Raw genomic sequence first — 14,151 nt, 5'->3', positions numbered from 1 at the left:
AGTTGGTGCTGAAGCAGCAAGGCCCATGCCCGGCCAGTTGAGGAGTTTTTTTATATATATATATATTTAAAAAAAATAAAACAAAAAAAAGGAAAAATATTTTCTTTTTCTTCCTTTTCCTAATAACAAAATAAAATAAAACGAAATATGGATAAAACAAAATGGAGAGAAAAAGAAATTAAAGGAAGAAAGAAAAATAAATAAACAAAGAAACAAATAAATAAATAATAATAATAATAATAATAATAATAATAATAAAAATAATAAAAGAAAAAAGAAAACTTTAGAAATTCCAACATAACAGGGCAAGATCAATATTATGTGACTGTGTACAGTCAAGAATTAAGGCAAGATTAAAAAGAATAAGATAAAATAAAGTAAACTAAATATAAATAGGTAGATGGATAGATAGATAGATAAATAGATAATATATAGATATATAGATAGATAGATAGATAGATAGATAGATAATATATATATAGATAGATAGATAGATAGATAGATAGATAGATAGATAGATAGATAATATATAGATAGATAGATAGATAGATAGATAGATGATAGATGGATGGATAGATGTGGTGTGGAAAACAAAACATGACGTCACTATAATTAAAACTGAGCCGCAAAGGCTGCTGGGAGATCCTCGCTGTTGCTGGGAGACATTTTGGATTTAAAGGGGCTGAGCTCAGCTAGCCGTCAGTCAGTCCAGAGAGACCCGGTAAGTCAACGCTGTGTTTCACACCAACTAACAGCACACATCTGTAAACCCTGTATACCACCGTGTAGATAAAGTGGTATTAAGTTAAGACACCGTGTGTAGAAACGATCGGCTCGGCGGTTTGAACAGGGTGAAGTCCTAACAACTAGGGAGTGGTGATGCTAGCTGGTTAGCTGATGCTAGCTGGTTAGCTGATGCTAGCTGGTTAGCTGATGCTAGCTATGTTGCTGAAACAGATCAGAAAGCAGGCTTCTCTGTGAGGTTAGCTTCATTAATGAGAAATAAGAAATCTACTGAAGGAAAGCTGCTCTTATTGTTAATATAGTCCCTGTAGATGGAGGTAGAAAATCCCACCGCTGTTGTGAAAGTCATAACAAAATGATATTGTGAGTCTAATAATGAGCAGCTTATTTGTTGTTTTTATGGTTTGAATTAATGTATAAATGTCCATAAGACTCTCTGTTTGTTTTCCAAGCACGATAAGGTGGTGCAGACTCATTATCATGTAGCTACCTCGACATTAAAATCAAATGTCATTGTGTTTCAACACTATTATACGCATAGGTGTCACCTTTTCTACCCAATAATGAGCATGTCAAATGATCTTATCTGTTGTTTTTATGGTTTTAATTAATGTATAAATGTCCATAAGACTCTCTGTTTGTTTTCTAAGGTTGTGCAGACTCATTAACATGTAGCTACCACGACATTAAAAAAAAAAATGTCATTGTGTTTCAATACTGTTAACACACAAGTGTCACCTTTTCTACATGACACCCCTCAGGGTTAGACAGATGCTGTACTTGGTGGTACCTCTTTCTGCATCAGTAGCACAATTCAGGCAGGCAGTTTTCCGACAACCATTAGTGGGGAAAACATCCCTCACGCAGCTGGTTTCAGTGGTGTGATGGATGACTGTGGCCAGTGTCAGTGGCACTTCCCTCCTGGCCCTGCCACACCCTCCTTGATGTCTGGCTCTCCTTTGTGTCTGGTAGTGATGCGACCCAGTGTTGTTTGGATTGCTGTTTGTGCAGGAAACAGAGGAAGATACAGTGATCTGGTGGTGTCAAACTTCATCAAGTAGACAGGAAATGCGTCTCTAGGGAGATGGCACAGAAATCGACCAACTGGCTTGTTGATGCGCCCACTGCAGTCTGCCTTTTTCCAGTTCCTATGCTAGTATTTTATTATTATAATAATACCACAAAGCACCACACCCTCTCTCAAACCGCTTTTTTTCCATAGCTTGTGCTATGTTTTGTATTTGCTCATTAAGGATTTCCATCTCAGCTTTTCAATAACGTTGTTTGAGAAACATTTACACTTTTTTCTGTAAGTTTGCTGGAAACTAAAGTCACGAAATTTTAAAGAAGAATATGGCAGCTTAGTTATCAGCTCAGTTTTTGTCCTGCCCCAAAGTTACTAAGATTATATGTGCAATTACACTTGGCAGTATCAAGTGCCAGCTGATTAGACTGTTGTCAGGTTATTAAATAGTCGTTATCAGTCACTATAAGCCCCATAGATGTGGGTGAATAGGGGCCTACTACACCCACTAGTAGGTTTTATCATCTGTTCACATGGTGGATCACCGAATGAAGGTATAAAAGAACGACAGCGACCTCTGGCAACTAGTAATTATGACAGGAGCAGAAGCAACACAGGGTTTTCATCCAGGAGACTGGTGTTCGCATCCCGTGTCAAACTAACAATGTGTAGTTGTCGCTGTGTTCATAGTTATTTTAACCCAAAACACTGTTTTCCCCTTAACTAAACAAAGTGTATTTTTTTTGCCTTAACCTAAAGAAGTTCTAGTTTTGCAGCCTAAAACGTGACGTTTCATTCAGTTTTAGATGTTAGAACGTGTTGCCTTTTAAGTTTCGCTTTCACTCTTACAACATAGTAGGTGCAATAGGCCCTTAATGACCCACATCTATGGTGCTTATAGCGACTGATAATGCCTATTAAATGGCCTGATAACAGTTGAATCGAGTGCAAGTGCACACTTATACACAATTAAGGGTTATTCAGTTTATCCTCTCCTTGGAGATCAGTGTTCAAAAGCACAATAGACTTGACTGACTGTAGTGCAGGGATGGTAGGAAGAGATGAGGAGAAACGAGGCCCTGAGTGATGATGGTGTTTTCCAAAGGGAGATGTGATAATGTTAGGCCTGAGGCCTCTCTGGAGATGAAGACTAATGAAGAGTGGAGCTCTGGTTGAGCAAACACGACAGGAAGATGGCCCATGTTTCCACTGCTCAGAGGGAAATAACCCAGTCAATACAGAGTCCACAAAGTTGTTTCTGTAAACACAGAACTGTCTTTCATAAGACTGTTTGCTCCTCTTAGGCATTAGTATTGGCTTCTGGGCCAGATGTGCTACGATTGCTGCAATATAATGTGCCCTTTGATCCCCCTTCAAGGTTGAGTCATCTCTAACTTACTAGTAAAATTCAGTTCCTGATCCACCTCATCACAACAATGTCAATATAGGACTATTCAGTTGTTTTTGAAGAGATTCATATTTGTTAGTAAGCAGTATTTTGATAATGAGTTTTGAAGTTTTTTTTGCTGCACGTGAGATTCTTTTGTCTTTGTATTGTTATTGAACATCTTAAATAATGTTGTTTCAGTGTCGGTCCTCTGTATTCAAGCTGTGGTTGAAATGTGGGAACACATCAACACCTCTTTGGATTGATTTTTCTCTTAAGGTCCATAGACCACAGGTGATCTGTTGCCAATATATTGCTACTATATTTGACTTGTGCTTGTATTAGGATTTAATCATGTTATCAGAAACCAGATAGTTCTCGAATCACTGCTGTATTATTGAGCCTTTGAACATCACTGAAGAGATGTTTGTCTGTATAAATACTCATTACCTGAGGTATCAATCAACCCAGTCGCATAGTAGTTTGTGACATAGTAACGAAATTTAATGTATTGATTTGTGTACATGGACACAAATGTCACACTTTTTTTTTGTGATGGTCAGCACAAAATCAATTCATATGTAATCCACGTAATTGTGAATCGGGAAGTATAGAGAGCAGTGACCATCGCTTTCGCCCAGGAGATTGCTGTTCGTGTCCCGTGTGAAACCACAAGCCAAAGTTGATATATTTGTTGCGTAACTTCCATACTTAAGTTACGCCACTTCAAGAGTTATTTAAACCCAAACCGCAATCTTTTCCTGAACCTAACTAAGTAGTTTTGTTGCCTAAGCCTAACCAAGTCGGTCTTTTCCTAAACCAAACTGAAAACTTTTATTTTGAAAATACCTGAGCGGAAATTGACACATGCGTCACATGTTGCTGGACATATTTAGGAAAGCCAGGAAAATACACTAAAAATACATTGTCTGAAAGTTGTGCTGAGCATCATGGAAAAAAAGGAAAATTAGTGTCTATGTAAACAAATCAAATAGATTACATTTCGTGACTATTTCATGAACTGCCCTGATTTGTCATGTCTAATGTGACATCACAATCAAAAGTTGATTTATTTGTCACGTAACTTCTGTACTTAAGTTACAGCACTTAATTTAACCCAAACCGTGACCCTTTCATTGCGGTTCGGTCGTGTTGCAAGTGTTTGCTGGTCTACAAATGATCACTTTTTGACTATTTGATGGACTGCAGGCCAAGGTCAATGGTTTGATTTTGGGTTATAAGTAAAGTTGTCTCACCAGACATGTATTGCTTGGTGCTAAGGTGTGTAAATCAGTGTCATATTTACACATGCTGCATAGTACCACGAGACAGCAGGTTTTGACCTTGCAGTGTGTTGTGTGCCCTCATCCTTGGTGGCATGTGAAATTCCTTTTGTGCCTGTAAATATAGTGTCATTTAGTCCGTCCCATTAGAGCTATTCCTTTGTGTCTGATGATGACTATAGAGGAGCAGAGTCTAGATTGGGACGGCTCCCTCCCCCATCCGACCCGCTCCTCCTCTGCTCTCCTCCCGCTGTGGGCGGGGCTGTCTCTCGATGTGCGCCCTGAGCTGATATTGGTTGTTCTGACGGAACAGTGGGAAGGTCATCATCATCCCGCAAGCAGCTCTCGTCCTCCTCCTCCTCACCATCGGCACTCTTCACTCTCACTCCTGTCCGGCTTCGTTTCCATTTGCCTGTCTCACACCGAAGGTTTAATTTTTTTCATTCTAAGGACGATCACTTTGGATTAGCACGGCAATTTTATGATGCACTTTGCAAGCGTCTAGCAGCGCTATTGCTGGAGGAGGAGTCATTATTTCATCAGCTTTCCACCCTGCCAAAGTATGAGGCTCTGATCTGCCACTGAAACCGAGGTTAGTTTTCCGGCCTTAAGCCTTTAGTAGGCATTTAGTGGGTTTTGCAATGGATATAAATATTCTTTGAAAGGCTAATTTGCCCTTTTTTTCACATGTTGTCAGTTGTTTCCTATCGTTTTTCCTCATGACAGAAGCCATGACTCGTTTGCTTAGAATAAGTTGTTTCACTCTAATGGTTCTATATATTATAGTTATGTAATGCCACTAATGGTTTTAGATTACAACCTGATTGTAAACTTACATTTATAGTCCATCTGTTGTACCAATGAGTGGCAGCAGGAACATCTGTTAATGCACCATGTCTTATTTATGTTGCGTATGTGTTAAAATGGTAGTTCAAGAAGCTCAGAGCCGAGGGATTTGATGAAAATGGTTTCCTCGTGTGGCCGTGTTTACTTATTGCTTGTTTTAAGAAGTGAACATTTCCTCTTATAGCTACCTAAGTCGCTGCTACTGAACCTTGACTAACCTGATCATTCCTGTTCCTGATCATGAGGACATTTGGATAAAAGCCCAAATCAAATGAACATGTGCTGCTGTGTAGTGTAATGTGTGACATTTCTTTATTGTCCCAAAAGCTCGGTGATCCATTTCAGCAGTATGAGAAGTCATATTCTGGGCCTCATGAATGAGAGCTGGTATATTTGTCAGTCTATTTAATATTAACCTTTTAATGCTATCATTTGTTTTGTGTGCACATGATTTGTATGAAGCACAAAAAAGCAAATGTTAAAGATTAATTCAAGGGCGGTCTTTGTGAAGAAAAACAACAGGCCTGTTGGACTTTATCTCTCCCTTTTTAAAGACTTGGAAAATATTAACTTCAGCTGTCTGAGGAAAGCAAAAAGTCCCTGATACAGGTGTTTGTGTATTTTATCAAGGCGAAGCTGCTTGTGCTTGAAAGCACTTATTCTCTTTGTTAGCTGCCGTGTACACTCAGCTAGTCAGGCCTTTCATCCACATTTAACTGCTGAGAATCAGAGTAGCTGTGCAGGGTAATAAGCTGTCTGATCTGTGAATATGCTTGATCTTTTGAAGAGATTCCCTCTAATATCACAAATCATATCATAATGCAATATCAGTCGAAATAATCGCAATTAGCTATTTCTCCAAAATTGTGTTGCCCTATCATACAGCATACGACTCTAAATGCTGCTTAACTCAAAATTGTATACATGACCGTCATCTCTTTGACCATGCAAATGAGAGTACAGCTCGATTTGTTTGAGATATTTGAATAGACTTTTATGTAAAGTAGCGAGTCCATTTTTTGTCAGGACCGAATGGCGTACAGTCATCTGTGCTGTGGTCTATTTTTCTTTTATGTAAGTTCTCCCAAAAACGTGTTACTTCTTGCCTGCTGGGTGACTTTACGTCAGCACATTTTACTGTTCTCCACGCTTGCAACGACTGACTGTAAGCCTTCTGGTCATTTTGTTTTTGGCATACTAATCATGTGCATACCGTGACCACTACACAACCTCCACAAAACAGTTTTGTACTTGTGAATTTTTACCAGATCGGTTTTAATATTTCTGAGTATATGCTTGTTTAATCTTGATGCTTGACCTCAAAATGTTTTTTTTTAGGGCTGTCAATCGATAAGTATTTAATCACAATTAATCGCATGATTGTCCATAATTAATTGCAAATTAATTTCACATTTTTAATCTGTTCAAAATGTACCTTAAAGGGAGATTTGTCAAGCATTTAATACTCTTATCAACATGGGAGTGGGCAAATATGCTTGCTTTATGCTAATATAGATATATATTTATTATTGGAAATCAATTAACAACATAAAACAATGACAAATATTGTCCAGAAACCCTCACAGGTACTGCATTTAGCATAAAAAATATGCTCAAATCATAACATAGCAAACTGCAGCCCAACAGGCAACAACAGCTGTCAGTGTGTCAGTGTGCTGACTTGACTATGACTTGCCCCAAACTGAATGTGATTATCATAAAGTGGACATGTCTGTAAAGGGGAGACTCGTGGGTACCCATAGAACCCGTTTTCATTCACGTATTTTGAGGTCAGAGGTCAAGAGACCCCTTTGAAAATGGCAATGACAGTTTTTCCTCGCAAAAATTTAGTTTTAAGTTCGGAGCTTTATTTAGCCTCCTTCACGACAAGCTAGTATGACATGGTTGTTCGATGTTGGTACCAATAGACTCAATAGGTTTTCTAGGTTCATATGATACCAGTATCTTCAGTCTAGCTTTAAAACTGAGCCAGCTACAACCTCCGAAAGACCGATTGCGTTAATGCGTTAAAGAAATTGGTAGCATTAAAACAAATTTGCGTTAACTTTGACAGCCCTAGTCTTTTTAGATGTTGACTTCAATGTAGGTATATATTTGATGATCTCTTGAAGTGGTTTGGAAAGAGTTCATATTACTATTAATATATGTTGTTTCATTTGATGTGGGATGATAAATGCTTAATGGATCTTGTCACTCTACTCGTTCTCTGAAGAGGTTGGCTGTCTCTGTGAATTTGCTTTTTACTGCTCTCTTCTGTTTCTTCCTGTAAAATGGAAGCAAAGAGATAATCATATATGAAGTGCAATAAAGTACTAAACTGCGGATGAGAGGTGCTCAATGTCACCCCTGGGTACCAAATCTAACATGCTCAGTATGAATCAGTCAGCTTCAGCATTCTAACAGCTTAAACAAGATCCTACCTGCTTTACATCAGGCTTACTCCACCCCTTCATGCTTTCCTTCGCCACACCGAGGCTTCAGGAATTTAACAGAAAAGCTTCTTTGTAGGAAAAGAGGAAAAATCTATTTCCTTCAAACATTTTGCATTTTTTGAATTCTTCAATGGGTTTAAGTAAGCGGGTTCATGAACCCAAGGATTGTAAAGCTTTTAACTGGAAAGCAAACTTACAGGAAAAACAATATCATTTCACATTAAGAGGTTTTCACCTGACAGCAGAGATATATATATATATGTACAGTATGTCTTCTCTGTATCCTCCCATACACTCCATAGTGTTAGGTCACCTGACACTTTTTATTATCGATCACTGCTGCTCTTCTTCCCATCCAGAACCTCCAGCTGGTGGTACACATGCCGGCTCCAGTGTCGTCCTGATTAAAGCTCATTTCCACAGGCTGACTGACGTCCAGTTGGCCATTAGTTGGCTTCAGTAGCTGCCCCTGTGCGCTTGTCTAGTGTCCATCATGAAATATATTAGCATCACAAATAACAGTCCCCTGACCGAGATCAGCTGTGATTACATGATGTGACATGCATAATATCACTGGAGGGACATAATTACTGGATACTAGCAACAGACCCAGTTTGATGTGTTGCCTGTGTTTCAGACAAGTGTCAGCTGTAAAGTTGAGCCAAGGTCCACTGAAAATACACAACAAACTCCATCTTCTGTAACGGCATTTCTCCACCAGATCTTGTGACGGAGGGCGTCTAAACGCTTTTCTTTCATTTCCTATGAAAAGCTGGAGAAGCAGTCGCCCGGTGCATGGTGGGAGTGTTACGGCGAGTTGGCTAGGGTCTGAATTTTAAAGTTGAAAAATCAAAAATGTATGCAAATGAGCTCATACAGCACGACGCGTCTGGTTCACGAAACTTGGACCAAGCTCTCAAAATATGCAATGTAGTTCTAAAATGAAACAAGATCCAGCAGTGGCATAGCCTATTTCTATTTCTCCGCACATTTTATACACAAGCGACTTATCAATTAATCACGAAAATAATAAGCAGATGAATTGAATACAAAGAAAACAATAGTTAGTTGCAACCCTAGTAGTCATTTATCAAGTAGTTTGATTCTTTTTAATACTTTATTATAAAGTTTTCAAACATTCAAGAACAATACAACTTATTCCAACTAAGAACTCAATAATACAGTACAATACAATACACAAGAGACAGAAAACAAGGAGGTAAAATAAATATTAGTTTCATGATTTATATTAATAATTAATTATATTACTTTTATATTATGTTTAATATATTAATTAATGATAAAACTAATATAAATGAATAATAATATTAATGAAAAATAAATAATGATTTTAAAAAATGTTTAAAAAGATAGATAAATATACACACAATTCTTCTGTCGTGAAATACTTGCCACTGAGGTACCTCAACCATTGTGCCTGGAAGTTAGTATTGGCCTCCATTGGAACCAGTTCAAAGGTTACAGAGAGTCTTCTTCATCAGTTGATAGAGGTAATGTTTCCATGTACAGTATTCAATGAAAGCTACGTTAATTCCAGATCTCAGCAGGATTTAACATAGTTGCCATCATCTCTTCTGTTTTCACATTACGAAGCTATTTATTGCAGTTGTTTAGGGCTTTTATTAGTCTTTTTATTTTCTCAATGCTCTTCTTTTTTTATAGACAATTGCTGAAATGAAGTAGCAAAGCAGGGAGTGGCTCATTAATGGTGTAGTATATTTTCCTCTTGGCAGATGGCTCTCAGCTGGTGTTTATCACTGCAAACTCCCTCATCTATAACCTCTTATGCTCACTGCTGTTAATATACAGAAAGCTCTACATTGCCTGGACCCCAGCCGGCAAGGGCAGGGCAGCTTTATGCACTGACATTTGCACGATGTAGCCAACAGTGACGTGGCTCAGTGAGTCATAGGTTATCTTCAGACTGTTTGGGGGAAAATGGCACATGTTCCATGTGCTCGCCAAAGGGCTGACATTTCTTGAGAACACATTATTATTATTGACCCTGGTGTTTTTTCTGCGATTGACCAGCTGCTAAGCTGTATTCCTGAGGCTTTTGTCACGTCATCCTCTCCTCGACTCTTCAGCCAGTCATGCAGCCAGCTCTGTTTGGATCAAGTGCTGGCACCAGAACGGCCCCACACTGCAGCATCTGTGTGCCCTCTGGTACACTGCAGGCTGCAGCCCTTCTCCCAACCAGAGCTTATTATAGGTGCCAAATCCCAGCAGTCTCTCCACCAGAATGATATGTCCCTGTGGCCCTCAGCTATGCATAAAGCAGGCATTATACGCATGTCTTTACTCTGTATGTGTCCATTCATTCAACCCCTGCAGCTGAGTAATTCACAAGACTTGGTTGGAGCATGTGTCTTATTTTAACAACCCTTCTTTATTGAACAGCATACATTCAGAATTTGTCTAATTTAACAGCTCACAGAAATGCTGACCTATCTCACTCATGAAATTTGCATCCCTCATCTCCCCTGTAAAGATAAAACACAAGTTAATTTCCCCTTTTATGGCTGTCACGTTGCTCGGGGATCATGCTACTAACTCAGCGGAGCACAAGAATGACTTGGGTTGTGTCTGAAATCATTCACTCATTCACTGCCCCCTACTCACTATCTAGAGATTATGTAGAGGACTATATAGTGAGCTCATCTGCAAAATGAAAAAACTCTTTCGGACACTAGTCTGGTCATTTTCTTTGTGCTATTTATTACGTCATTGCTGTCACACAATTAAAACATACGAGATCAACGTCTGCAGGTAGACCCTCCATATAAATACTGACATGTATTTTTGTGTGTGATAAATACGTAAGTTATTTTGTTGAGTTGTCTCTTAGTATAATGCTCTGAGTGAATTTAAGTTCCACTTGGTAAGCAGTATGCAGTGTCTATGTCTAGGGCTTTTATTGTGAAAGGTAAGAGTTAACAGCCGTTGTGAATGTGAGGGCAATAAGCGTATTTTCCCAAATTAATAAATACAAAGTACTTTGCCGTTTGTGTTGTGGTGCTGCTTTGTTCACATTAAATACATTATTTTTGCGCCGCAACTCACGGATTTGTCGAAGTCGCAGTGCTCTCTTTCCTCTCGTCTGTCTGCCATTTTGCTTTCAGCGCAATGCATGATGGTATATAGTGCTTGATAAGTGACCATCGTTGTCCACTACTTTTTGGGATTGTGGGATGCTTTGAGTCCACTATATAGGATATAATAATTCTCACTTTACATTCAGACAGCACTATAAAATGGCAAACTCACTATATAGTCCTCTATATAGTGAGTACAGTAGTGATTGATTTCAGACAGAGCGTTGGTGTCCGTCAGCATCAAGGTCGGGGCTTTACACTGTCAGACATTGATATCTTTAAACAGATAATCCCGTAGATACTTTTTAGTGTGAAAGATCATTTGAAATTGAAGATACTCTCAGTGAAATACAGGAAAAGTAACGAGACATGTTGCGACATTAGCAGTTCAGCAGAGCTCTCGGGTTCTGTGTTATGAATTTTTATATTAAACAAGCACAGCTGCATCTTTGAAAGACCGTTATGAAAATGTCCTTTTAATGTGGCAGCTGCTGCTGTTTAAATTTTCCCACAGTGGTCCAGTGCCTGTTATAACAGCCGCTTCCCCTTTCTTTCAATCTCTACAGGTTTCCCTGAGCTACAGAGAAGATGTCCACCATGGTGTATGCACGGGAAGAGAAGCTTGAGAAGCTCACCCAGGAAGAGATCATCTCCAACACGAAGCTGGTGATCCAGGGTCTGGAGGCCCTGAAGAATGAGCACAACTCCATCCTCCACAGCCTCCTGGAGACTATCAAGTGCCTAAAGAAGGATGAAGAGGCAAACCTGGTGCACGAGAAGTCCAACCTGCTCCGCAAGTCAGTGGAGATGATTGAACTGGGCCTGGGAGAAGCACAGGTAAGACGGGGTGGTGGAGGTATGATGACTTAATGAGTAGATATAGTTAGGTCTCTAGGATGATACGAGCAAAAGATAAAAATGAAGTGGGTTACAGTTTTTAATATCAGAATTGGCAGAAAAAGAGAATGGCTCACAATGTAGTACAACTGTATACGTATGTGTTATTTAGGGCTGTCCCCTGAAGGTTGATGAGTCAAATCACCGTCGGTGACCCCTCAGTTGACAGGAAATTCTTGAAGTTGAGCCGTGTTTTTTTTTTTTTCTTTAGGCTAGATCTATGAAGAACTTCGTGCTTTTATAAACAAATTTTGTGCTCTTGTAAACAAATCAATCATAAACACATCTGTTGTATAGTATATGAATGATGATGACACAGAAAATGTCTCACCCAAGCATGGTAAACGAGACGGGGTCCGTGTCAAGACGAGTTTTGTCGGTTGTCGACATCGCCGCTGACCCCACGTACTGAGGACAGTCGCGCTAGGAACCCCGTCCCTCCACCGCAGGGAGCGGGTGCAGCGAGCACTAACTTCACGATCCGGGCAAGCGGTGAGGACCGGGCGAGGGCTGCTGCAAAGGTCACGGATCGAGCTGCGAGCCACTTTCAGCCCGGGCCTTTCCGAGCCAAGAGCCAGTCGCGGCGCACTGCGGCGCCCTCACTGTAGAGAGGTCCCACGAGAGGATCCTTCCCCACTGAGCCGCTGTCCCTGACTCACTAAATTTAATCCCTCGGGTAGACTACGCAGACCCCACCAGTTGGGAAGTGTAAAACTATTTTCGGTTCATTATGAAACTGTAGCGAACTGCATTTGACTACGTTAATAAGGTCAAAATCATCACTGAGACTCATGCCAGTGGATTTTATGAATGCCAGATAGTCTATATAAAGAGGAAAAAAGGAACAAATCAAATATTTGTATTGAACAGCCTAATCTGATTTAAAAATAATTCTGATTCAGATACAGCACTAGTGTTATTTAATCCACCTAGCCATGTGTTACTGTCTTCTACTTTGTGTGCTTCCTCACAGCTTCCTCTTTCTATACTGAGCTTGAGTGCTGATCGTGATTCATTCAGAATCAGCCCCGGTTTGTTATCTCCTGCTTTGCCGCTGCAGCAGTTTGTCCTTGTTAAATGTCATTGCTCAACTTCGATGCTGTCTCTGTCTCAGGTGATGATGGCCCTGTCCAACCATCTGAACGCCGTGGAGTCGGAGAAGCAGAAGCTGCGTGCGCAGGTGAGGAGGCTCTGCCAGGAGAACCAGTGGCTGCGGGACGAGCTGGCCAACACCCAGCAGAAGCTGCAGAAGAGCGAGCAGAGCGTGGCCCAGCTGGAGGAGGAGAAGAAGCACCTGGAGTTCATGAACCAGCTCAAAAAATATGATGAAGACGTCTCACCCACTGTAAGTGCAATTACAAATGCATCTACAGAGTATTACGTGTGTTATAGTTAGATTGTTCTCATTATAACAGGATTCTTTAAAATATATTGTTCCTCTTTAACACTGTTAACCGAAAGCACCGAGTTACAAATGTCATTTATTATTTACCCTATGCAGTGAAATGAGGTGACTTGTTAAATAAAATAAGCGAAATGGGACAGAAATAGTCAGAACATACTAATACAAATCATGTGCTCTGAACTAACTTGGAACTATTTTTATTCTAAATCTGCATTCAAATGATTGATTTAACTCTAAAGGGCAGCAAACTGTCAGTGATATTCGATCAGCTGCATTGTCTTCCAGGAATGAGCCTTTCTGGTCCTCATTGATCCAATGGTGGGAATGAATCGCTGCATATTCTGACCTTATTCTTAGTCACAAAAAGAGGCTGTAATAGCTTGTATCCACTAACAGCTTATTGCAGAATCCATCATGCTGATACCCTGAAGGATCCATATTCTTGCTCTGGAAACAGCTTTTCCATTTCCCAGCTTTTAACAGGCTTCTGTGTTAAGATCCAACTGAAACCACATTTAGTCATTTGATAGATCGCTGACATTACTGTTTTATGCAAAGTTTGATTGGCTGTGTAGAAATAAGATCATCACACAAATAAGATATCCATCTTCAAGGACAGATACCTAACCATATTCCATGGAATTAATGCAGAACTAGGGACGCCATCATCATTTCTCTCTAAAGAGAACACAGGACAACTGACTGACAGAGCAGATATGTACGGTATGTCCAGGGTTAATGTTTTTTCCCTTGCCTGGTCTGGCAAGTGGGTCACAAATCTACTTGCCTAAAGTAAACCTTACTTGCCCCAATTCAAATTGTTTTATTTATCAGCGGTTATCAAATAACCACAAACACCAACATTAACTGTCATGTTTAATCTTTATTTAAGTGAATTAATCTGGAGTTTTGCCCACGTCCTCCAACTAAACTCCTGTTTGCAGGATAATTGAAATGCTCGCTTGCACTTCAGCTCATAAACTTTGTCTTTACCCG

At 39.8% G+C, this 14,151-nt stretch overlaps 1 protein-coding gene across 12 annotated transcripts in view; it reads left to right on the top strand.

Moving 5' to 3' along the window:
• Nucleotides 1-600: 600 nt before the first annotated feature.
• The window catches only part of klc1b (kinesin light chain 1b), a 32,420-nt gene continuing 18,869 nt past the window's right edge, over nt 601-14,151 (top strand). For 7 of the 12 annotated variants that reach the window (XM_037781589.1, XM_037781585.1, XM_037781583.1 and 4 more), the window contains exons 1-3: nt 601-721; nt 11,420-11,690; nt 12,865-13,095. In XM_037781589.1, the coding sequence (XP_037637517.1) occupies nt 11,442-11,690; nt 12,865-13,095 (480 nt within the window). In that variant the 5' untranslated portion in view covers nt 601-721; nt 11,420-11,441. Of the gene's footprint in view, nt 806-4,761; nt 5,031-9,982; nt 10,004-11,419; nt 11,691-12,864; nt 13,096-14,151 lie in introns of those variants that run through there. The other 5 variants (XM_037781591.1, XM_037781590.1, XM_037781580.1 and 2 more) reach the window with 4 other exon arrangements.

This window comes from Sebastes umbrosus, chromosome 10 (assembly GCF_015220745.1).
Source record: "Sebastes umbrosus isolate fSebUmb1 chromosome 10, fSebUmb1.pri, whole genome shotgun sequence".
Classification (NCBI taxonomy): domain Eukaryota; kingdom Metazoa; phylum Chordata; class Actinopteri; order Perciformes; family Sebastidae; genus Sebastes; species Sebastes umbrosus.
The sequence above is the reverse complement of the archived record's forward strand: the minus strand, read 5'-3'. Positions and strand labels throughout refer to the sequence as shown.